We start from the raw sequence: 26,080 nt of genomic DNA on the forward strand, positions 1-26,080 counted from the left end.
GGCACCCTGCCAAGGCAATTTCTCAGAAACACGGCGTTTAATTTACAGTGACTGGAAATGAAAGAGTTAAATGGAAGAATGAAAGAGACAACAAGGAATGGCTGTACCTGTTGTTTATGGTGAGGTCACACCGGTCCTTGAACGACACTTCTTTAGAGTCCACTTTGTAGCACGAGTTCCCATGTCTCCTCCAGTCCTTCAGGAAGGGGAAGAGATGTAAACCAAAACGAATAAACAAAATAAATAATCATTGAACTGTTCCTCTAGAGCTAGATGCTCTTTGTTGTTTGTCCCCAGAAACAAATACAAAATGAGCAAATGAAACAAATGAAATCCATCAAAAGAGCTCAACAAACTCCACAAGGTACTGTCACGATCTTCCTCCTCTTCATCTGAAGAGGAGAGGCGAGAAGGATCGGAGGACCAAAATGCGGCGTGGTATGTGTTCATGATGAATGTTTAATTAAAGAAAGAACTGAACACTGAATACAAAAACGATAAACAAATAAAGACCGTGACGCTATCATAAGGACTGTGCTGACACAAGCAACTAAAATAGACAATCACCCACAAACAAACAGTGCAGCCCAGGCTACCTAAGTATGATTCTCAATCAGACAACTAATGATACCTGCCTCTGATTGAGAACCATACTAGGCCGAAACATAGAAATCCCCAAATCATAGAAAAACAAACATAGACTGCCCACCCCAACTCACGCCCTGACCATACTAAATAATGACAAAACAAAGGAAATAAAGGTCAGAACGTGACAGGTACAGCGTGTCCTGGGAAGAGGAGGTTGGGGCTGGGGAACAATGCTTACCCCTTCAGGAGGGCATCCTGCCATAGAGGACTCGTTCACCTCTCCTTTCTTCTGACACATGAAAGGCAGCTTCTGGTCACAGCTCCTAACCCTCCAGCCATGAGACTGGAAACAGAAAAAGGAGATAAAGGCATGGATCTAGAGATACCGTACATAAACTTCCTAAAAATGCCCAAAATATAAGGTCCGCTATGAGTACAATGTCATGTTGATGCTATTAAGTGACCAACGGGGACCTGCTGTCTATTTCTTAGCAAATTGTTAAAACATATCCATAAGTAGCCAAGCCAAGGTCTGAAATACCATTTCGCCAATTATCACACACACACACCCCCACAAACACGACACACACACCTCTCCGGAGTAGGAGACGCAGCCAGAGTCTCCTGAGGGTTGGATAGGATGATTTCTGTCCCAGTAGGTGAAGGAGACTGGTGTCTCATCAGCCCAGCTAAGGATGGCTGGGTTCCCCGTCCCCATCAGACCGATCCACACGTCCAACACAACATCTGACAGGAGACCACCACAACATAACACTCCCTTTAACGACTGTACAGCAGCTTGATCATTGATTGATTGATTCTGATGATCGAACATATTAGTTGAAGTCGGAAGTCTAAATACACTTAGGTTGGAGTCATTAAAACTCGTTTTTCAACCACTCCACAAATGTTTTGTTAACAAACTATAGTTTTGGCAAGTTGGTTAGGACATCTACTTTTTGCATGACACAAGTCATTTTTCCAACAATTGTTGACAGACCGATTCTTTCACTTAAAATCCACTGCATCACAATTCAAGTGTGTCAGAAGTTCATACACTAAGTTGACTGTGCTTTTAAACAGCTTAGAAAATAATGGAATGGCTTTAGAAGCATCTGATAGGATAATTGACATCATTTGAGTCAATTGGAGGTGTACCTGTGGATGTATTTTAAGGCCTACCTTCAAACTCAGTGCCTCTTAGCTTGACAATATGGGGAAATCAAAATAAATCTGCCAAGACCTCAGAAACAAAAATTGTAGACTTCCACAAGTCTGGCTCATCCTTGGGAGCAATTTCCAAATGCCTGAAGGTACCACGTTCATCTGTACAAACAATAGTACTCAAGTATAAACACCATGGGACCACACAGCCCTCGTACGGCTCAGGAAGGAGATGCGTTCTGTCTCCTAGAGATGAACATACTTTGGTGCGAAAAGTGCAAATCAATCTCAGAACAACAGCAAAGGACCTTGTGAAGATGCTGGAGGAAACGGGTACAAAAGTATCTATATCCACAGTAAAACGAGTCCTATATCGACATAACCTGAAAGGCCGCTCAGCAAGGAAGAAGCCACTGCTCCAAAACCGCCATAAAAAAGCCAGACTACGGTTTGCAACTGCACATGGGGACAAAGATCTTACAAATGTCCTCTGGTCTGATGAAACAAAAATAGAACTGCTTGGCCATAATGACCATCGTTATGTTTGGAGGGTAAAGGGGGAGGCTTACAATCCGAAAAACACCATCCAAACCGTGAAGCACAGGGGTGGCAGCAGCATTTTGTGGGGGTGGTTTGCTGCAGGAGGGATTGGTGCACTTCACAAAATAGATGGCATCATGAGGGAGGACAATTATGTGGATTTTTTGAAGCAACATCTCAAGACATCAGTCAGGAAGTTGAAGTTTGGTTGCAAATGGGTCTTCCAAATGGACAATGACCCCAAGCATACTTCCAAAGTTGTGGCAAAATGGCTTAAGGACAACAAAGTCAAGGTATTGGAGTGGCCATCACAAAGTCCTGACCTCAATCCTATAGAAAATGTGTGGGCAGAACTGAAAAAGCGTGTGCAAGCAAGGAGGCCTACAAACCTGACTCAGTTACCCCAGCTCTGTCAGGAGTAATGGGCCAAAATTCACCCAACTTATTGTGGGAAGCTTGTGTAAGGCTACCCGAAACGTTTGACCCAAGTTAAACAATTTAAAGGCAATGCTACCAAATACTAATTGAGTGTATGTAAACTTCTGACCCACTGGGAATGTGATGAAAGAAATAAAAGATGAAATAAATCCTTCTCTCTACTATTATTCTGACATGTCACATTATTAAAATAAAGTGGTGATCCTAACTGACCCAAGACAGGGCATTTTTACTAGGATTAAATGTCAGGAACTGTGAAAAACTGAGTTTAAATGTATTTTGCTAAGGTGCATGTAAACTTCTTACTTCAACTGTACATAAAACAGCCAAAGCCTCTCACAGAAGATAACAGAGCATTTCAACTAAGTATCTCTGACCAATGGCATGTCTTCCCCACACAGCACAACCGAACCGATGTTATCTAACAGTATTCCACTGTAAAATGCTTTAGATACCTAATGATAAGCGCTATAATGCCTTACCTTGAATCATGACTGATACCTATCACTAGAAGTCTCTAACCATGCCTCAGGGCAATACAATGCCATACACGACAATTGTGGTTGGTTTCTCTGAGCATGCAGTGTACCTGCATGGAACTGAGTGCTGATCATCTCCATGCTGTCCAGGCTGTGTAGACTGACCAGGCCTCCTCCGATTGTCTTACAGTAATTCTCGGCCTGAGCAAACATCTTCGGTTCATCCATCACCAGCTTGTAACAGAACATGTTCCAAGGGGCCCAGCCCTCGTCACATATGGTGGGTTTATACACCAAAGGCTCTGCAGAGGAAAAACAAGATCAAGAAAAGATAGATGGAAATAATATTGTGTGAGTTAAAAGGCTAGGATGGCCTGACATGTAAATCAAACATTTGAGCACTTGGAAGGGCACGCCAAAGACAACAAAAAAAAAACAGTGTGAAAAATACACGAGTTGAGATGCAAAGCTAGGATGGTCTTAAAATGTAGTGTTTCAGCACCTTGGTAAAGCACCACATAAATCCCTTTGGCAGAGGACAGAAATACAGTATATCTAGTTGGAGGATAAAAGAGTAAGACCTTCCCTATTAATGTGATAAACTGGTTGACTCTCACCTGTTGCTACCGACTGGGTGACGTTGACGTTTTTCTTACAGATGTAGGGAAGTTTTTTATCGCAGACCTCACTCTCGTAGTAGTTTTTCGAATTCATGAATCCACAGTCTGACTCCCTTAGGATCGATGTGTGTGGCATTGCTACACACACACACACACACACACACGCACGCACACATACACACACACTCACACTCTTAGTTTAGCTTTCCTAAGGAACAAGGAAATCAGTAGTTATTTCTATTTGTTTATCAAAGTTAGCAGGCTTGCTCATTGATCCCGCTTTGTGGTAAACTCCTCGGTTCTGAGGGTAAACATTAACGCAACCCAGAGAGGGTCAAAGGGCTCTGAGTAAGGACAGTGACGTCATCACCACTCTGACAGAGCAGTCCAGTCCCAAATGGCAGCCTATTTCCATATGCAGTACACTCGTTTTACTAGGCCACATACTAATGGTTATATACAGAGGCCCATTCAGGCAAGTTGACTTGTTATTCAAGCTCGTTCACGACAATCCTCAAGCACACACACACTGCCTGTCCCTGTGCAGTGCTGCGTCCAGTCACAATGACCCTGCCTGCCTTCTCACAACACAACACTGGCCTCTTTGTTTCCCTGGTGGCATTGTGACACAGGCTGGAGAATGAGATGGGTGCCAGGCAGTAGGGTGGTATGATTGTGGCATACCTGTACCAACCAATGCTTCTGCCATGGCTGTATCGTTGTACTATAAATAGTTGTAACCTAGTTGTGACATTGCTATAGCCATATATGTACCATAAGTTGTACTACGGTTATTACGTAGTTGTACCACCGTTGTACAAAGTACCATGCATCTGTGTGTCTGCATGTGTTGCGTCCTCACCGTTGTCCCAGCGCACGTTGTTGAGGGGTGAGCCGTCTGACCACTGCCAGCCCTGAGACGTGTCCAGCTGGTGTAGGCCGATCCACATCCGGTCTGGCCGGCTGTTATGGGCCACGTCCACTTCAGTCCACACAGAACAGAGACGAGACCAGATTAGAGAAGCTAAATCTAGCTACAAAGTAGATGACAGAATCTTCATTTTTACAGCCCTTGTGGGCATATATCATATTGGCAATTAGTCAATAAAAAAATAGCCATGTTTTACCCCCTCTTAACAGTCAGGGAAATAGGTTCCCTATGTCTTATAAACGGTGTTGATAATAGTGTAATAATGATGGATGGTAATGGCCAAGTATTTCCAAGTATTGTAGTCCCAATTACTTCGAAGTAAGTAGTACGTGCCAAGTGGGTCCAATCTTTGCAGTACATGATTCATGTTACTGTTCCTGTAATGCAGGTTTGGGATGTTTGTTTTGTATGAATGTGGCCATAGACAGCCACTATAGCGGAAGGCAGTCTTACAGATGGGGAAGGCTTGGTCCTCTGAGCTGGAGACGCTGAGCAGGTCAGCTCCCTGGCTGCGACAAGAGTCCAGCGCTTCCTGCCATGTCACCGCGACCTGGGACACAAACTCATAACAGGGTCCCCCCTCGGGGCCATTGAACAGGGCCTTGCAGCCTTCCTCTGTGAGAGAGATCAGAGAGGGGATTCAGCATTGTGGTAGTAGGTGTGTGTATGTCAGGGGGTTGTGTGCGTATCCAGCAGTGCCTCTGAACAAGTTGTTTTGCTACAGCATTTCTCAACTAGCATCCAACAGACAAATGTATCGTTACATATTTCAGTCAAACGTATTGTTAAATATATGCCAAATAAAAACAGTGTCTGAACTCCACACGTGTATTTCTAAACTGAGTTCCTCACAGAGGACTGACGTCGTCAGACACTGGAAAATGTCAATCCGTCAAAAAAAAAGACTTATATCACACCAAACATGCCAAAGTGAAAGGATCGAAGGACTTTGTGAGTTCAGAGCAGTCTCGCCTTGCTAATCTGGGGCATTCAAAGATGGTGGAAGTAAGCCGTCTGTCTCAAAAGACTAGGTTCGGAGCAGAGTTGGGGTCAAGTCAATTGTAATTCCAGTCAATTGCACGAAAATTATTTGCACTCCTATGGACAAATTCCACATCCTTAATTCAACTGAGGGGAACTGAGATAGAATTGAGCCCAATCTTGACTCAAAGATCTTTCTACGTCCTTCTCTTAAAGGGAAACTCCAGCAAGAGTATTAGACTACTTAAAGGAAAACCCCATCCAAAAACAATCTTCTGGTATTTGTTTCATTAGTCCGTTGTTATATATAATCCACAAAATGTTTTGTATGTCAGCAATCGGGCAACTGAATTTGATTGCTTCAGAAAGTTACAACTGACCTATGAAACAAATACCAAAAGATAGTTTTTGGACGGGGTCCTTCAAGTACTCTATTAGTACAAGTTCCAGTAATCATTATACGCGAAGGAAAACAGTACAAAAAGTCTAGTAGTAGATTCATTCCAGAATTATGATTTATATCTATAATAAAAAGAAGAAAACTTGCCATGTTTTAGACAATATCCCATCTTTTTGTCAGCATCATAGTCGGAGGTTGTGGAACACCAGTATAGTCCAGGTGATTGGTCGTCGGGGAGGCACTCGTGGTACCAGCTGCCGTTGTAGTGGAAGGGAAACTCACAGGGCTCCCCGGTCGACGTCCCATTGGTGGTGTGGACAACTATGGGTAGAGGAGAAAAAGAATTAGAATGAATCCCATGGCACCCATTTCAAAGTAGTGTATTAGGAATATCGGAGTTCGTATTCAATCTGGACACATCTAAAGATATGACCTCGCACAGTTTGACTGTCAACTCAACTGGATTTAGTATGTAGGACAGGTCTGTGTACAGATCCTTAATGTAGGACCTGTACACAGAACACATTCATTGAATACAAATGCTGCTGCTTTCAATAGAGAGCCAGAGTTTAGATAATGTTAAACTGTATCATTTAGCAGAAGGCTACTGGCAAACAACTGGCATACAGTGCCATAGATACGATTTCAAATGGAACAGGGTCAAGGGTATTTAATGTGATGCGCAGGGGGCGTCAATTGGGTATGGCACAGTATGGCAGCCACCATACCCTAGTTCAACACCAACAATTTCAAATAGGCTACTAAAATCATTCCAATGGGGATTAAAATGCAAATGCAATTTAGCGATATTAGCGGGCTAGTTTTAGAACCATGTGGACAGCTCTGGGGCAGGCTGTTTATCCGTAGTAGAGAACATGTTTTGGGACGCGTCGGAGCGGGAGGGAAGGCCTCAGTGAACAACGCAGCTTTTCTCCCAAAACAAAGCAGAGGTGGAAGATGGCTGAAGATAGCTAGGTAACTGCTGTTTGACTTGACAGGAAACTAAACTCCAGTTTTTTATTCCCGGTGCTGAGCTAGTGTGTAGCAGTTAACTGCGGTATGACAATGCGACTGAGGTGAACGAAGCTGCAGCAGCCAAGGTGATAAAGGCTGGAGTCAATTCAGCTGTTCTCCAAATTGCATTTGAGTTTTTCTTAAATTGTGTAGAAATGCAGCAAATGGGCTTCGACTTGATAAAAAAGATCGCTTTGCCCCTGTCACGTTGCCATACCCTAAGTTTATTCGAAATGACGGCACTGTGCAAACCTGATGTAGTTAATGTGAAAATGAAAGTAAGTGTGTTCATACAGGCCTTGCTAAGTCATATTAGCCATGTCGACAGTTACAAGGGAAACCCTGGTAATTCTGGCTGGAAAGATTCCCCTTCAATTCCAAACGGAACAAATTAAACGCGTGACTGCCAAGCTGAGCTCTGTACAGTGCACCTGAACATTAGCATACAACAGACCATGCTAAATCTATTGTCTCCAAGTGATACAGGATGTTGTTCATAAAGATATTCATGTAAAGGTCCTAGGTACACTGCCGTTCAAACGTTTGGGGTCACTTCGAAATGTCCTTGTTTTATAAAGAAAATAACATTTTTTTTGTCCATTAAAATGACATCAAATTGATCGTAGACATTGTTAATTTTGTAAATGACTATTGTAGCTGGAAACGGCAGATTTTTTAATGGAATATCTACATACGTGTACAGAGGCCCATTATCAGCAACCATCACTCCTGTGTTCCAATGGCACGTTGTGTTACCTAATCCAAGTTTAGAATTTTAAAAGGTAATTAGTCATTGGAAAACCCTTTTGCAATTATGTTAGCACAGTTGAAAACTGTTTTCTGATTAAAGAAGGAATAAAACTTATTTTAGCCTTCTTTAGACTAGTTGTGTATCTGGAGCATCAGCATTTGTGGGTTCGATTACAGGCTCACAATGGCCAGAAACAAAGACCTTATTTCTGCAACTCGTCAGTCTATTCTTGTACTGAGAAATGAAGGCTATTCCATGTGAGAAATTGCCAAGAAACTGAAGATCTCGTACAACGTTGTGTACTACTCCCTTCACAGAACAGCGCAAACTGGCTCTAACCAGAATAGAAAGAGGAGTGCAGGCCCCGGTGCACAACTGAGCAAGAGGACAAGTACATTAGAGTGTCTATTTTGAGAAACAGACGCCTCACAAGTCCTCAACTGGCAGCTTCATTAAATAGTACCCGGAAAACAGTCTTAACGTCAAAAGTGAAGAGGCGACTACGGGATGCTGGCCTTCTAGGCAGAGTTGCAAAGAAAAAGCCATCTCTCAGACTGGCCAATAAAAAGAAAAGATTAAGATGGGCAAAAGAACACAGACAATGGACAGAGGAAGATTGGAAAAGGGTGTTATGGACAGAAGAATCTAAGTTGGAGGTGTTCGGATCACAAAGAAGAACATTCGTGAGACACAGAAAAAATGAAAAGATACCAGAGGAGTGCTTGACGCCATCTGTCAAGCATGGTGGAGGCAACATGATGGTCTGGGGGTGCTATGGTGGTGGTAAAGTGGAACATTTCTATGTGTCCCCAAACTTTTGAACGGTCGTGTATATCTAAGTTCAGTGCATTCTTGTAAAATGTGGCTAGAGGTTTTACACATGTAAATAAGCATAGATAGTTTTGCTCATCTCATGTAGGCCTATGATTATTGTATTCTATTATGTCCTATTCTATTCCATTAGGAGAATAAGCCGCTCAGAGGACAGAACAGACTCACTGCGCATCGTCCGCTGGCAGATATTATTGGTCGACTCATCCCTCCTCCAGGCGTCTGAGGAGTCGCGCTTGGCACTGACCAGCCCGTCGGTCACCGTGAGGCCCATCTGGTACACCGTATAGATGGCCTCGTCCAGGCAGCGCCACAACAGCATGACGGCCTCCATGACGCCACAGCTGAACAGAGACAGGGCCTTGGTCTTCACCTCCAAACCCAAGCACTGGGACGTGCCCACGTGGAAGAGACGGTGGCCGGACCCCCACTTCCACTGGGAACCCCTGGAGCCGTCACACTCCCCCAGGGTCACGCTGAACCCAGACCCTGCAGACTTAGCCCCTGCTATCCCGGAAACTCCAGTCCCAGACGTGGACATAGCTACCAGGCATTTTCCTGTGCTCACATGCTGGATGGTGAAGGTGTCGTCACCTGGAAATGATCATGAACACAGTTGAAGTCAGAAGTTTATATACACCTTAGCCAAACACATTGACACTCAGTTTTTCACAATTCCTGATATTTAATTATCAGCTTTTATTTATTTCATCACATTCCCAGTGGGTCAGAAGTTTACATACACTCAATTAGTATTTGGTAGCATTGCCTTTAAATTGTTTAACTTGGGTCAAACGTTTCGAGTAGCCTTCCACAAGCTTCCCACAATAAGTTGGGTGAATTTTGGCCCATTCCTCTTGACAGAGCTCGTGTAACTGAGTCAGGTTTGTAGGCCTCCTTGCTTGCATACGCTTTTTCAGTTCTGCCCACACATTTTCTATAGGGTTGAGGTCAGGGCTTTGTGATGGCCACTTCAATACCTTGACTTTGTGGTCCTTACGCCATTTTGCCACCACAACTTTGGAAGTATACTTGGGGTCATTGTTAATTTTGAAGACCCATTAGCAACCAAACTTTAACTTCCTGACTGACGTCTTGAGATGTTGCTTCAATATACGCACATAATTTTCCTACCTCATGATGCCATCCATTTTGTGAAGTGCACCAGACCATCCTGCAGCAAAGCACCCCCACAACATGATGCTGCCACCCCCGTGCTTCACGGTTTGGATGGTGTTCTTTGGCTTGCAAGCCTCCCCCTTTTTCCTCCAAACATAACGATGGTCTTTATGACCAAACAGTTCTATTTTTGTTTCATCAGACCAGAGGAAATATCCCCAAAAAGTACGATCTTTGTCCCCATGTGCAGTTGCAAACCGTAGTCTGGCTTTTTTTATGGCGGTTTTGGAGCAGTGGCTTCTTCCTTGCTGAGCGGCCTTTCAGGTTGTGTCGATATAGGACTCGTTTTACTGTGGATATAGATACTTCTGTACCCGTTTCCTCCAGCATCTTCACAAGGTCCTTTGCTGTTGTTTTGGGATTGATTTGCACTTTTCGCACCAAAGTACGTTCATCTCTAGGAGACAGAGCACGTCTCCTCCCTGAGTGGTATGATGGCTGCGTGGTCCCATGGTGTTTATACTTGCGTATTATTGTTTGTACAGATGAACGGGGTACATTCAGGTGTTTGGAAATTGCTCCCAAGAATGAGCCAGACTTGTGGAGGTTTTTGTTTTTTTATTTTCTGAGGTCTTGGCTTATTTCTTTTGATTTTCCCATGATGACAAGAAAAGAGGCACTGAGTTTGAAGGTAGGCCTTGAAATACAGCCACAGGTACACCTCCAATTGACTCAAATTATGTCAATTAGCCTATCAGAATCTTCTAAAGCCATGACATCATTTTCTGGAATTTTTCTAGCTGTTTAAAGGCACAGTCAACTTAGTGTATGTAAACCTCTGACCCACTGGAATTGTGATACAGTGAATTCGAAGTTAAATAATCTGTTTGTAAACAATTGTTGTAAAAATGACTTGTGTCATGCACAAAGTAGATGTCCTAACCGACTTACCAAAACTATATTTTGTTAAACAAAAAAATTGTGGAGTGGTTGAAAAACGAGTTTTAATGACTCCAACCTAAGTGTATGTAAACTTCCGACTTCAACTGTAAGTAAATATAGTGATATTATAGTCATAATAAAGTGTTAGTAAATATAGTGACATCACTACAACAATATTAGTTCATTCAACACAATATTGTATTATGTTTACAATATATTTTGTATCACTATTCATTAGAATGTTTGGTTGATATCTACCATGTCCCATCTAAATGTCAGTTTAGCTGCTGGTTATCTTTGCCTAAATAGTTCAGCTTGTTGTGGAGGCAGGGGACCAAGATGATGACATTTCAAGGCATCTCAACAACAGTCAGATAAGCATAAAAAATGATCTAGAAACGCCAGGGGTCTATTGGGCCTGTGCTTATCATGGTCTCCAACATTGATTGCTGATAATATTCTCAGTCAGCAGGCCAAATGCTTTTATCCTCCATCATGCTGCAGCCTTAAATCCATGAACCATTCTACCAACAATACAAAACTGTTTTATCATTTCCTAATCTGGACTAAAGAATTGAATTGAATTAGAGGCCAATTAAAAACAACTGGTATGATGTTTCACTCCGAATTGGGTGTGATGTTTCACTCTGAAACACTTTTGATGAGCTGAAAATAACCTTTATTTTTCAACAATTAAATACTGTATAAAATGTGCAAATGTGATATAAGGAACTATTAAACAGTAACAACATCAAATGAAATGGTTTAATTCTCCATAACGTGTTGACATGAATTACTAGACAAACCAGGAAGAAAAACTCAACTGACAGTAACTATCATAAATGTAAAACCATAAATGATATCACGTGTACTGTGTAATAGGTTAGCCGTTGAACTCAGAAACATGACAGAATGCATATGAGTTGAACATATTCAGCCTATGATGAGTATGAGATTAGATATTTATTAGATATTTATAAACTGGTACAGCAACACTGTGTATGTCTAATTAGGTGGCCTACGCTCATTAAAGAGAGGCTAACCGGGAGAGAGAGAACAGTACTTGACCATGGGGATATGATCGTGCAAACTGTTTTTACAGTTACAACAACAACGACCAAATTCTGCAACATTTGGATCACTTCAACTGCGTGCAACCTTGCAGCAATGACTTTGCAACATTGTCCCAACAGACTCAATCGGGCTGCACATTTTAAACGCGAGAGGGGTTTCAAGACGTCATTCTGTTAATCCTGATGGATCTAGTTTATAAAATGGTCATTACGCATTTCGAAAGCAGATGAGGAATTTGATGGGCCAAAAACGAAAATAAACCAAAGTCCACATATGGCTTTAAAAAAAAACAAGTTGATTATACGGCAAACGTACGTTACTTTCTGCTTTTGAAATTGAACAAAGGGGCTTGACGTCCCATTATTGAGCCTAACCCCCCCATTCAAAACAATAATAGGCTACCACGGACCCTAAGTAGCAGTTGAGTCTATGGAAACGCGATAATCTTTCAACGAAGTTAGCCAGTTATGCGGGCATGCCTAGTCTCATGCCTAGTGATGACAATGGAAAGCACCTTACTTACCGGAATATGTAGTTGACGCGCAACTTCCAAAACAAATAGTTTTATCCCAAAAGAATAAGAAAAAACATAGGTAAACTGCTGCTTGAAGTGTCATTTTATCCATGGTTATAATACCACGGATTCTCTATTCGGATTCATACGTCTCCAGTAGCCAGCCGACAGTTTGCGCATACCCAATTCTGCGTTTCAAAGTAGCACGAGCCTACTTCACAATTGTTGACTGACAGCTGGTTGACTAACCTCTATTCCCCGTCCTAGGCTGTTACGGGTTTCTGCGCGCTATCCCATGAAAGATTGCGCGCTTGTGATTCGCCAACAGTCGACCTCGCATCACAGACCACTCCCAGTCCGCGAACTGAAAGTGACAACTTCATTGATGTTATTTTTCAATATAATGCACAAATCACAGTATTATGCTGAGTCAATCACAAAAGACACTGATAAATAAAGAAAAGTATGTTGATGCTGCGCCTCCAACTATCTTAAGCCGCTGTCAATTCTCTCAAAGACGAGCAAATAAGAACAGCCGTGAAACATCATGCAGTGAATCATCTCAACCACGAAGCCTGCATTCTCAGCCAACAACAACAGTCAGGCCAGCCTGTAGAGGCCATTGCCAGACAAATGATTTCTCCCAAATGGCACCATATTCCCTCTATAGTGCACTACTTTTGACCAGAGCCCTATGGGTCCTCTTCAAAAGTAGTGCACTAAATAGGGAATAGGATGCCATTTGGAATGTGTAGAGAGACCCACGACTCCCTCCTCCACATGATATCACCCCTGCCCTCGTCCCACACCACAGAGCATCTCAATGCAAATGACTAATTTCAAAGCAAATATGGTAGAAATAAACAGGATAAAGACAATACTCGGATACCACCCCCACAGTGCACTGCAGACCATCTCAATGCAGATGACTCGTGGCATAGCGAGACACAGTTCAGATACAACTTGGATACAGCTTCATTGTATTTACACTGAAGGCACAGAGCATTTGTTATGAACATTATCAACAAAAAATAACAGGAGACAGTAAACATGTTCAGGCATCCGTGATATCCTCTTGCATGTATTTCTTTCCACACAACAGAAAACCCAAACGTCAACATATTTCATATCTAATAACTCTGTGTACCCAATATACAAAAACAACAACAGGTAACACAGCAAAGGCTGTACCTCGTAACAGACAACCCACACATGAGTCTACTTAGAATACTGGATTATTTCTCAAAGAGCTACCATTTACATAACAGTACTTTGTTACATGGTTTTTGTTGCATCTTTTGTTCATTTGTTTCATTCTGTACTCCTACATTTTGACAGACGTGCGGACCAAATGAACAAAATGGAAGTGAATGACAAAATATTGTTCTCGTAATGATAAATAATAAAACATAAATAAATGCCTGCATTTTCCCTTTATTTTTTCTTCACTTCCTCTTATGAATATCATGCATGTACTTATAAACTACTTTTAAAAAAAATACTGTTTCCCGTGTTGCATTGATGGAGTTTGGTGCAATAAAGTGGTAACAAAGAAACCCTGTACTTTAATGACAAGTTAGATTTCAAAAGAATTGGAATTGATTTGGGGGTCTTATTTCTGTTCATGAATAAAATCCATAGAAGATGACTACAGAATGTATTGCAAAAAGCATGACTTTGTCCTTGCTGTAAAGAACAGCTGAATCGCGGCCATTGTTATCTTAAACAAAGAAGACAATGGTTTTGGGTCCTGTACAAGGCATTACAGAAAACTAGGTCTTCACTGTGTGAAAGACTTGTACTCACAAATATAGTGGGTACCAGCATCAGTGGGAGCAGTTGGCATTGTACCATAACAACAAAACAACCGCACAGTGCAAAGAATATCTATCGATTTTCAAATGCCTACATTAGAATGCCAAAGTACTTGGGATAACAGCTCTAGTCCTCTTTATGACGAAACTTACATCACACGAAGATGCACTCCCTCACTCTCAGCCACACGATTGGTCCCTGATTCATCAACTACTTGTATAAAGCACAGGAGGTTGGTGGCACCTTAACTGGGGAGAACGGACTCGTGGTAATGACTGTAGTTGAATGGTATCAAATACATCAAACACATGGTTTCCACGTGCCTGATGCCATTCCATTTGCTCTGTTCCAGCCATTATTATGAGCCGTCCTCCCCTCAGCAGCCTCCTGTGGATTCAAGTGGATAAAGCTAATTGGGCTCTGACATCCTGCTCTAAGTTCCCTTGCTGTGGTCCATGTCAGACCCAAACAGAGGCATACCATTCTTCACAGTCATACAGAGTTCAGCCCATTCCCATGCTTTACCCAACTTTAGAGAACACCACCATTTTTCTGTCTCCAATAAGTCCTATAGCGCATCTGGAAAAGGCACCGTATTCCCTATATAGTGCACTACTTTTGACCAAAGCAGTGCACCTAATAGGGGAAAGAGTGCCATTTTGGACACAGCCCTATTCTCCAGAGTGAGCTTCCAGATCTGCGATGAGAACGTTTCCATCGAAGTCTGTGGCCTGGGAACTAGTATGTCTGTAGTACGCGTTTCCCAGGGACGGCAGTCTGTGGAAGTGCGTCCTGTTCCTCTTGTAGACGAGCCAGAGCACCGCCACCAGCACGGCGAAGATCAGCATGGCCACCAGGACCGCGGCTGGGACGACACTGTGGTGCAACCCTGGAAGAGACACAGAGGGGTGAGTTTACTGGACATTGAAGGCTCATGGTAGAGGACATTGTTAGTCATGGTAGAGGCTGGTCCCAAGATACCTTGAGTTGCCAAATGATTCAAATGTGCATGAGAAAAACAGCATAACTGTTAATAGGCTCAATTAAATACCTACCATTTAGTGGCTCCACTTCTACCTCGGGGATCGTATCTGCAAAGAAGACGATCTGTTTAACTTGACTGATCTATAGAATACATACATGTACACTGTACAAACGCATAACACAAAGCTTTGTCATAATGGCAGTTGGAGGCTACTGAGAGCCTGCGTTTACACATACAGCCCAATTCTGATTTTTATTTCATTTATTGGCAAAAATATCTGATTTGACTGGTCAAAAGACCAATTATTGGCAAACAATCTAATTTGATTGGTCAAAAGACAAATTAGTGGCAAAAGATCAGATTTGGGCTGCCTGTGTAAATGCAGCCAAAATGTCTCGACTCCACCTGAGTTAGTTTTGCAGACAAAGCCCAGTCTGTCAGTGCACTGAGAGAGGAGCCACATCCCATCATACACCCTGGTGGACACACAGGTGTCTGCTGTCAGCAGGCTGGGGTCTGGGGCCCTGAAGTTCCAGTTGGAGTAGTCCATAGGAGAACCATCGAGCCATGCCATGGAGCCCGCTAAATTGGACCAGTCAAACAGATAAGAAGTTGTGAATTGGTTCATTCGACCCCTCTGCCCCAGGTCATTGGTGTTTTTCCCCCCCACAGTGCTTCTATCAACTCACCAGGTAAAACACTAAGTCAATAAATAGTGTCAAAATACTACTTGAAGAATGTTGAAATTCATTATGTTACTAACCTTAATAAGCTGGGTCTTATCCCAGTTCTGTCCGTAGCACTCACATTGTCTGTCTTTTGCCAGCTGTTGGTTTATATTGTAAGCCAAACCAGCAAGACTGCTTATTTTTTGATGAAAAGAGAGGAAACTTGGGGAAGCACGTGCTTACCGTCAGTGTTGAAGAACATCCCCAGCCAGACGGCTTGATGTTGGAAGTCATACGACCACAGCTGCTCCAGAACGAACCTGTTTTCCGTCTCTGTCTGTATGGTCAGGACCTCTGACGTGTTCGCTGGAAGAGGTAAAACACCACTAAAAATCTTCATTATTACATGTGTATTACTGAGCATGAAGAAGGCAATTATCGGTGAATGTTTTGCACCCTCAGATCTATAGCTACAGTACAGTATTAGCTACTAGAATGGAGCTAATACATGGATCCCATAGGGGGAGCTCTCACCAAACATTACATTATGGACAATTACAACAGGGAGCCATCACAAGGAAATTCCCATAGAGAGAGATCCATTAAATCCTTGATCCATCCTAGCATGAGACCTACTGTAATTGACTCCATGGTGTACTGGAGACTTACCACAGTAGGATGAAGTTGCTGAATCAAGGACAGTTTTGCATTTTCCCCTTATGGGTTAAGGTTAGAATTTGGGCAGGGGAACCTGATCTTAAATCTGTGCTTGAGGGCAACATCTGCTCGAGCGTTCCTGTACCTTTGTGTTTGCAGTGCTCTCCGGCCTCCTCCAGGGTCAGTCTCTGGACCACGGGCTCAAAGCTGTAGCAGCTGGAGCCAAACCTCACCCACGTCGATGGACACACAACCTCGTAGCTGGTGAACGCATTACTCTCTACGGGAGAACATTTAGAAAAGCAGTATTGTGCATTTGAAACTCTTGAGGACGGACTAACAGCACAGGAAGCTTTAGTAGCCACTGTTTTATAATGTGCTAGGAACCCAGGCTATACTCACTAGGTGGTGGGACATGGCACAGGGCTCCCTGGAGCGGCATCTCACAGTCGGCCCTCCTCCAGCCCCCGGTGACGTCCATGTACACACAGTCCCCCAGGATGAAATCATCATCATCGGCCGCAACCCAGTGGGTGAAGACCGTGTCACTGCCGTCAGACCACTGGTAGTTGATCCCATCCTGTAGGGACGTACAGTCACAGGCAGGGAGGAGGTGACACACACTCTCAGGGTGAGCCTACGTTGCTAAGGCGGGTTGCTTTCAGTCTTGTAGGTCACGTCATGCAACGGGGCAGAAAGAGTAGTGGGCAGCAGGCAATGTTAAAAGGTTCGGCATGGGGGAAGTGTGGTGTTTATAGACCAATGTGTCTGGCATTGTGTAGAGCGCTGTGAATCAATTCTCTCCTTTCCTGTCCTCATTCCATATTTCACGAGTAGGACATTCCCTGAGTCTATCGGATTCTTGGATACACATGTTGTGCGTGGCTTAGAATTCCTCCCAGCCGGCCTGGCGGTTGAGAAAAGCTACTCCCATACTGTATTGAGTGAAGCACAAAAATGTGCCCCAAATGGCACCCTATTCCCGACATGGTGCACTACATTTGACCAGAGCCCTATCGGTCCTGGACAAAAGTAGTGCACTATAAAGTGAATAGGGTGTCATTTGGGACGCTAACACAGTTATGCATGGGCTGTGGGCCAGGAGGAAAGCTCTGGACAACTGCAGTAAGGGGATAAGTTGCAGTGTGATAAATATTGCTGTTTGTCACAGGATATCAGCTATAAGACATATATCGGTACATAAACACCAAACATACAGCGCATTCAGAAAGTATTCAGACCCCTTGACTAATTCCACATTTTGTTATGTTACAGCCTTATTCTAAAATTTATGAAATCGTTTTATTCCCCTTCATCAATCTACACACAATAAAAAATGAAAAATCACATTTACATATGTATTCAGACCCTTTACTCAGTACTTTGTTGAAGCACCTTTGGCAGCGATTACAACCTCAAGTTTTCTTAGGTATGACGCTACATGGTTGGCGCACCTGTATTTGGGGAGTTTCTCCCATTCTTCTCTGCAGATCTTCTCAAGCTCTGTCAGGTTGACTGCACAGATATTTTCAGGTCTTTTCAGAGATGTTCGATCGGGTCCGGGTCCGGGCTCTGGCTGGGCCACTCAAGGACATTCAGAGACTTGTCCCGAAGCCTGTTTTGGCTGTGTGCTTAGGGTCGTTGTCCTATTGGAAGGTGAACCTTCGCCACACTCGGAAGTCCTGAGCGCTCTGGAGCAGGTTTTCATTAAAGATCTCTCTGAACTTTGCTCCATTCATCTTTCCCTAGTCTCCCAGTCCCTGCCACTGAGAAACATCCCCACAGCATGATGCTGCCACCTCCATGCTTCACCGTAGGGATGGTGCCAGGTTTCCTCCAGACGTGACACTTGGCATTCAGGCCAAAGAGTTCAACCCTGGTTTCATTAGACCAGAGAATTTTGTTTCTCATGGTCTGAGAGTCCTTTAGGTGCCTTTTGGCAAACTCCAAGCGGCCTGTCATGTGCCTTTTACTAAGGAGTGGCTTCCGTCTGGCCACTCTACCATAAAGGCCTGATTGGTGTAGTGCTGAAGAGATGGTTGTCCTTCCAGAAGGTTCTCCCATCTCCACAGAAGACAGAAGACCATCTGTCAGAGTGACCATAAGGTTATTGGTCATCTCCCTGTCCAAGGCCCTTCTCCCCTGATTGCTCAGTTTGGCCAGACGGCCAGCTGTAGGAAGAGTCTTGGTGGTTCCAAACTTCTTCCATTTAAGAATGATGGAGGCCACTGTGTTCTTGGGGACCTTCAAGGCTGCAGACATTTTTTTGGCGCCTTTCCTCAGATCTGTGCCTCGACACAATTCCTTGGACCTCATGGCTTGATTTCTGCTCTGACATGCACTGCCAAATGGGGGAGCTCACATAGACAGGTGTGTGCCTTTCCAAATCATGTCCAATCAATTGAATTTACCACAGGTGGACTCCAATCAAGCTGTAGAAACATCTCAAGGATGATGAATGGTAACTAGCTCAATTTTGAGTCTCATAGCAAAGGGTCTGAATACTTATGGAAATAATGTATTTCTGTTTGGTATTTTCAATAAATGTGAAAAAAACATTCTAAAAACCTGTTTTCGCTTTGCTAATTTGGGGATTGCGTGTAGATTGATGAGGGGAAATGATTGAATCCATTTTGGAATAAGGCTGTAACATAACAAAATGTGGAAAAAGGGAAGGGGTCTGAATACTTTCCGAATGCACTGTATTCATATAAGAGTTGTAGAAATATGGATGCGTGTATGTGAACAGAAAGTGCCCAAAATGGGACTTAGTACTTTTGATTTGAGGAGATCAGATACATATGGTTATGATATGAACATGCTGGGAACAGTCACAAAGATGAAATCACCATGCTTTGAAAGAATGGCATGGACTGGAGAGGGGGAGAGAGCGGCAACATCCGAGTAAACAGACTGTCAGATGCACGTGGTCTCAGGCATTTCTGTATTTACAGCATTACTTCATTGCGGCCATGTTGTTTATAAAAGACCTCTAGCTAGTGCTCTTAGCGGTTTCCGTGCCGTGCCGTAAATCTACTATACACACTCCTAACATCATCAAAGGTCAATTCATGCCGCAGACCAACTTCGACATGCTTGTTAACGAGCATTATCTTCACACGCACACGGGCCCAGACAGGTAGCAGTACTCAGCGGTATAGTATAATACATACGTCTTGACTATACAGTCCAATCCAGTGGGGGAATGCCAATCTATTGACAAGGACAGTAAGGAAAGCCTGGTGGAAGGGGTCGGTAACGCTCACTAGCTCAGACTCAGACTCTAAGCACATATGCAGCACCTCGTACCAGCTCATGTTGCCACGGACAACCCTGTATCTGCGGTTCTTGTACTCAATATTGTCAGGGAGAGGGTGGAGGTAGGAGTGGGATGGGGGTTTAGCTGCGTCTGTTGCAGGGAAAGAGAGAGGGAGAGAGGGAGAGGAAAAGGTGAGAGAGATTGATTCATGAGGGCATCGATTCGTCACGAAATCAACAGAAACACTCATTTCAATGTTCAACAATTCCCGAAGGCGATTTCTCTCAGTGAGCAGACTCAACGGGGTGACAATTTGAGAGCACAAAACAGGAAGCTATAACCGTTTCATCAATGATGTAATACAGACCTGATTGGTAATATCTCAGCTCTGTGCTCTGAAAATAGGCCCCAATGTGTCTGAATGAGGGTGAGTGACAGAGGGGAGTCCTACCTTGGGGTCTCTGACAGACAAAGCCGTATCCACTTTCTGTGCACTTCTCGTCGAACCACTTCCCTGTCAGGTGGACGTTGTGGTTGTTGGAGAGCACCGTGCACAGAGGATCGTCCCCGCCCAGGGGCCCGCTCAGCCACTCATTCTGCAGAGGAGGGGCGCCCACACACACATGCACGCATACAAGCACAGAAAGGTAAACACACACACACCCCAATCAATACACTATACAGAGAACATCACCAAAGCACAAAGACAATATTTTATTTTTCATTTAACCTCAAATCTCCGTAGAGGAGGTCTTACCGTCAGAGGGTTCTTGGGTTCTACAGGGGACCAGTTGGTGTAGCTGACAGGTTTCCCATTGGTCCATTTCATGGTGTCCTCATCCCGTAGACCAATCCAAACGCCCACTGTCCCGCCCTGGAGCAGCATGGTGATGTACGCTTGCTCGATCTCGTCTTCGATGGCGAAGGGCATCTCTCCAGCTCTTCCCCTCCTCAGCACTGTTGGGAAGGTGCAGCAGGAAACACTGCCAGAAGACACACAAAACACAGGTTTTGGTAAAGCTCCACCAACAACATTTTTCCTTGTACGGTGTGATAGAAAAATTAAGTATTTAACTTATCTATTTGATATTAATGGTTAACAAAGCATATTTAACTAATAGTAAGACATTTATGTTGTACTAGTGTCTGTGTTTTAATGGTCCCCACTCTAGTTCCCTGCAGCCAATCTGGGAGTATTGTCACCAGAGATGGATTGAGCTGACAAATGAGTTAAAGACTGCATTACATAGACAAGAATGTGTTTTACTAGAGATAGTTCAGGAGTAGAACAATCCCTCATTGTCTCTAAATCATCCTTGCATCTGGGAAACTAAGCCAGGGTGGGGGTTAAGACAACAACCCACGTGCAGATAACGACAGGATGAAGCCAGTGACTTAATGATGCTCCTTGATCGACATGAGGAGGGTTGAACCAACCATTTCTGAGCATTGTTAGTGTCAGCTATATATACAGTGAGGGAAAAAAAGTATTTGATGCCCTGCTGATTTTGTACGTTTGCCCACTGACAAAGAAATGATCCGTCTATAATTTTAATGATAGGTTTATTTGAACAGTGAGAGACAGAATAACAAAAAAAACTCCTGAAAAACGCATGTCAAAAATGTTATAAATTGATTTGCATTTTATTGAGGGAAATAAGTATTTGACCCCCCCTCAATCAGAAAGATTTCTGGCTCCCAGGTGTCTTTTATACAGGTAACGAGCTGAGATTCGGAGCACACTCTTAAAGGGAGTGCTCCTAATCTCAGTTTGTTACCTGTATAAAATACACCTGTCCACAGAAGCAATCAATCAGATTCCAAACTCTCCACCATGGCCAAGACCAAAGAGCTCTCCAAGGATGTCAGGGACAAGATTGTAGACCTACACAAGGCTGGAATGGGCTACAAGACCATCAACAAACAGCTTGGTGAGAAGGTGACAACAGTTGGTGAGATTATTCGCAAATGGAAGAAACACAAAAGAACTGTCAATCTCCCTCGGCCTGGGGCTCCATGCAAGATCTCACCTCGTGGAGTTGCAATGATCATGAGAACGGTGAGGAATCATCCCAGAACTACACTGGAGGATCTTGTCAATGATCTCAAGGCAGCTGGGACCATAGTCACCAAGAAAATAATTGGTAACTACCGTGTGAAGGACTGAAATCCTGCAGAGCCCGCAAGGTCCCACTGCTCAAGAAAGCACATATACATGCCCGTCTGAAGTTTTCCAATGAACATCTGAATGATTCAGAGGACAACTGGGTGAAATACCAAGAAACACTCAAATCAAATCAAATGTTATTGGTCACAAGCGCCGAATACAACAAGTGTAAACTTACCTACGAGCCCAAACCCAACAATGCAGAGTTAAAAAGACATATAAGAAATATTTTCTATATAAAAAAGGAAATAGTAACACAATAAAATAACAATAATGAGACCATATGCAAGGAGTACCGGTACTGAGTCACTGTGCAGGAGTACCGGTACTGAGTCACTGTGCAGGAGTACCGGTACTGAGTCACTGTGCAGGAGTACCGGTACTGAGTCACTGTGCAGGAGTACCGGTACTGAGTCACTGTGCAGGAGTACCGGTACTGAGTCACTGTGCAGGAGTACCGGTACTGAGTCACTGTGCAGGAGTACCATTACTGAGTCACTGTGCAGGAGTACCGGTACTGAGTCACTGTGCAGGAGTATCGGTACTGAGTCACTGTGCAGGAGTACCGGTACTGAGTCAATGTGCAGGAGTACCGGTACTGAGTTACTGTGCAGGAGTACCGGTACTGAGTCACTGTGCAGGAGTACCGGTACTGAGTCACTGTGCAGGAGTACCATTACTGAGTCACTGTGCAGGAGTACCGGTACTGAGTCACTGTGCAGGAGTACCGGTACTGAGTCACTGTGCAGGAGTACCGGTACTGAGTCACTGTGCAGGAGTACCATTACTGAGTCACTGTGCAGGAGTACCGGTACTGAGTCACTGTGCAGGAGTACCGGTACTGAGTCACTGTGCAGGAGTACCGGTACTGAGTCACTGTGCAGGAGTACGAGGAAGTTGAGGCGATTGAGGTAATACAGTATGTACATGTAGGTTGGGGTAAAAGTGACTAGGCAATCAGGTTATAAAATAATGGGCACTAAACTACACAAACTCCCATTCAAGCCCTACCATGCAGAGGCTTTGAAATGAATAAAAGGATGCGAAATGAGGGGAACCTTGTGTCCGAAGTAGAGCCATCTCTCTGGACAGCCTCCGATGTAGTGAGGCTCTCTGGGAATCTCCACCACGGACACGGTCCGGCGCTTACATACGTGAGCATGGAGACCGCCACACTCACCCGCCGACCACTGACCTGTTGGTCGCAACACGTCAAAGAGAAGTCTGTCGTGGTGTTGTGTGTGTGTGTGTGTCTGTGTTCTTACCTGAGATAGAGGACATGGTCACACACTGTTTATGTTTCACTGGGGCATCATGGGAGCTTCCTTCTGCCCAATTCTGATAATCCACAGCGGACTCATCACACCAACTGCGTACACACACACACACACACACACACACACACACACACACACACACACACACACTCCTATTACACCCCCTCGACATGAAAGAAACAGCATAACAGCATAACAAAATACAGCATTCAACAAACAAACAAATAAAACACTTACCTGAACTCTTCCCTCACGAGGTCTGTGGACAGCCCTATCCACCAGTCAGTCGACCCCAGAGAGAGCTGAGAGAACCAAGAGAAGAAAAGGAATGCTTAGCTCACTCATTCAAGGCCTACTACCGTCCTCCTGCATTCTGACCTCGCTCCAGTGAAGGGTCAGCCATTCAGCCTCTTTCACGCCACGAGAGCTCATTCAGCCCCTCTCCTCAGCCTTGGCCTCATTCAGCCCCTCTCCTCAGCCTTGGCCTCATTCAGCCCCTCTCCTCAGCCGTGGCCTCATTCAGCCCCTCTCCTCAGCCTTGGCCTCATTCAGCCCCTCTCCTCAGCCTTGGCCTCATTCAACCCCTCTCCTCAGCCTTGGCCTCATTCAGCCCCTCTCCTCAGCCTTGGCCTCATTCAACCCCTCTCTTTGGCCTTGGCCCCAGCCTCTGCTGTTTTATCCACAGCTCTGTCCTTTTTACAGCCTTCAAAAGCCTCTCCATCAGAGGGCCCTTCAGTCTGATCCGAGACGCTGAGCTGTAGTGAAACAAGGCCCTTTATTTTGTTCCTGTATGTGAGGGCACAAATGTGCGAACGTGTCAGCGTGTAATTTTGTATGTGTGTGTAAGAGAGAGAGTGAGTGAGGGCACTTGTGGGAATGAGGGCGTTCGCGTGGGAATGAGGGCGTTCGCGTGTGAATGTGTCGGCTAGTGTGTGTGAACTCGTGCCGACTCGTGTGTGTGTATGTGTGTGCATGACTGTGTCGGCATGTGTGTGTGTCTGAATGTGTGTACGTTAGTGTGTGTTCACTTGTGTCGGCCCGTGAGTGTGACTGTCGGAACGTGTGTCTGACTGTGTGCGTCAGCGCGTGTGTGTGTGTGTGTGTGTGTGTGTGTGTGTGTACAGACCTTCCCCATGCGCTCTCTGATGAATCGGAGCTCCTCTTTAGAGTGGACAGACAGCAAGTGGGCGCCCATCATCATACAGGCCAGGTTAACACCCTCCCAGGGAAAAGGCTGCTTGGCCAGCAGATACTCTGCTCCTCTGTAGAACACCCAGGGCTCGTTCTCTACAGGACGGAGGAAGGTTACACAGTCCCAATCACACAGTCCCTCTCAGAGTTACAACTGCAATTGATAGCACAAATAAGCATAAAAATAAATGAATAACAACTCAATAAAATACGTCAAAAATGTAAAATATAACAAAATACATAAAAACAAATACATTTACTTACGGTCATTATACCAGTAGGGTTTGTTCAGCTCCATGCCTACGAGACAAATAAGACAGACAATTCTTAGTGATAAACCTTTCAAATCTATAAGGATAAATCAATAAGCAACTTTGAGATTTCAAACGCTCCATACACGATTAAGGCAGCCCCACACCTCTCTGTTTTTTCCCTGTAAGAGATGTACTGTAGGCAGAAAGGCTTTACATCAATCCAATCCATTAGTTATTATAACAGTGATTACCTCTGGGAACCTTGCAGATCCACTCGTGCTTGGTGTCGCAGGGCTGTGGCAGGAGGGCGTTGGTCAGGTCGCTGTACACGGCACAGCTACGTCTGTCATCCTCCTCGTTCTTATCCTCTACGAAGGAGGACACCACGGGGGTGCCGTCAGACCACTCCCAAGATCCTGCTGACTGGGGGTCTCTCTTATTCAAGCCCACCCAGAACCAACGACCCTCTGTTCTGAAAGAGAGAGAGAGAGAGAGAGAGAGAGAGAGAGAGAGAGAGAGAGAATGAATAGGAGTAATCTATAATCACAGGTAAAACTAGAAAAGGTACAGGTATTTCCTGAAGTAAATGTGTGTTCTTGATTCCTTCGGACAACACAGTATTATAAAAAGGTGAAAACAGGGCTGTAGGTTGTGACACTAACTAACCCATCAAACATGGAGTGGAGGAGTCCTTTGACAAAGACCTGCTCCTTGTAGTGGTGGAAGCTGGCCAGCTGAGCTCCTAGAGCCTGGCAGAAGAAGTCAGCGTCTTCCCACGACCGCTTCATCAGGACCTTCTCACTGTGGAACGCCTGAGGACCACAGTCAACAATGACACTCCGTCGCCTAGACTACAGCATATCCTTATCGGTGTTGGTTTTCAAGTGACAGCTAATGGGGCAATTTAGAAATTCCAGTGATCTTGTCATACTCCCTCACAGTGGTAGCATAAGTGGTAGCATAAGCATTGCTTTTCGCAAAAAGTTAATAACTGAGGAAAATAGAAATAGGAGAAGAGATAGAATGGAGAGGGGAGAAGAGAAGGAAAGGCAGATGACCTTGTAACAGTGGAGCAGGCCGGAGTGTGATTCCCAGCCTGGAGGACAGGGGGCGTAAGCGTCAATATGGACTGTGGGGAACAGGACCTCCTGGTAACCACTGATGCTCTGTTTACAAACTGACAAGGCCTTCTGGGATTTGCAGTCCTTCACTTCCCAGTGACCCAAGGCCTGGCCGCCTGTCATAGCCACACAGCCACCTGCACTGACTAGAGAGGGGAGGAGAGAGGGAGAGGGAGACAGAGGGGGGGATAGAGAGAGAGACAGAGAGAGTGGGGGGGGAGAGAGAGAGAGAGGGAGGGGGAAGAGAGAGAGAGAGGGGGAAGAGAGAGAGAGACATAACGAGACTGAGCTGTGAGAAAC

General features: G+C 44.4%; 2 protein-coding genes across 3 annotated transcripts in view; both read right to left on the minus strand.

Moving 5' to 3' along the window:
- LOC115133355 (lymphocyte antigen 75-like) overlaps nucleotides 1-12,675 on the minus strand; it is a 38,277-nt gene extending 25,602 nt beyond the window's left edge. The window contains exons 1-10 of one of the 2 annotated variants that reach the window (XM_029666519.2): nucleotides 12,396-12,675; nucleotides 8,906-9,331; nucleotides 6,289-6,462; nucleotides 5,214-5,375; nucleotides 4,692-4,811; nucleotides 3,827-3,967; nucleotides 3,320-3,511; nucleotides 1,181-1,335; nucleotides 827-931; nucleotides 108-196 (exon numbers count right to left, since the gene is read on the minus strand). In XM_029666519.2, coding sequence (XP_029522379.2) covers nucleotides 108-196; nucleotides 827-931; nucleotides 1,181-1,335; nucleotides 3,320-3,511; nucleotides 3,827-3,967; nucleotides 4,692-4,811; nucleotides 5,214-5,375; nucleotides 6,289-6,462; nucleotides 8,906-9,331; nucleotides 12,396-12,498 — 1,667 coding nt within the window. In that variant the 5' untranslated portion in view covers nucleotides 12,499-12,675. The remainder of the gene's footprint in view (nucleotides 1-107; nucleotides 197-826; nucleotides 932-1,180; nucleotides 1,336-3,319; nucleotides 3,512-3,826; nucleotides 3,968-4,691; nucleotides 4,812-5,213; nucleotides 5,376-6,288; nucleotides 6,463-8,905; nucleotides 9,332-12,395) is intronic. The other variant, XM_029666501.2, reaches the window with a different exon arrangement.
- A 760-nt stretch (nucleotides 12,676-13,435) lies between these two features.
- LOC115144615 (secretory phospholipase A2 receptor) overlaps nucleotides 13,436-26,080 on the minus strand; it is a 30,385-nt gene continuing 17,740 nt past the window's right edge. The window contains 18 exon segments of the mRNA XM_065025357.1: nucleotides 13,436-15,090; nucleotides 15,257-15,292; nucleotides 15,592-15,768; nucleotides 16,098-16,220; nucleotides 16,657-16,791; nucleotides 16,914-17,091; nucleotides 19,685-19,920; nucleotides 20,222-20,366; nucleotides 20,528-20,696; nucleotides 20,698-20,753; nucleotides 22,996-23,132; nucleotides 23,203-23,306; nucleotides 23,452-23,516; nucleotides 24,341-24,501; nucleotides 24,670-24,705; nucleotides 24,911-25,131; nucleotides 25,326-25,471; nucleotides 25,718-25,926. Of these exon segments, the coding sequence (XP_064881429.1) occupies nucleotides 14,873-15,090; nucleotides 15,257-15,292; nucleotides 15,592-15,768; nucleotides 16,098-16,220; nucleotides 16,657-16,791; nucleotides 16,914-17,091; nucleotides 19,685-19,920; nucleotides 20,222-20,366; nucleotides 20,528-20,696; nucleotides 20,698-20,753; nucleotides 22,996-23,132; nucleotides 23,203-23,306; nucleotides 23,452-23,516; nucleotides 24,341-24,501; nucleotides 24,670-24,705; nucleotides 24,911-25,131; nucleotides 25,326-25,471; nucleotides 25,718-25,926 (2,552 nt within the window). The 3' untranslated portion in view covers nucleotides 13,436-14,872.

Source organism: Oncorhynchus nerka, linkage group LG2 (genome assembly GCF_034236695.1).
Source record: "Oncorhynchus nerka isolate Pitt River linkage group LG2, Oner_Uvic_2.0, whole genome shotgun sequence".
Lineage (NCBI taxonomy): Eukaryota > Metazoa > Chordata > Actinopteri > Salmoniformes > Salmonidae > Oncorhynchus > Oncorhynchus nerka.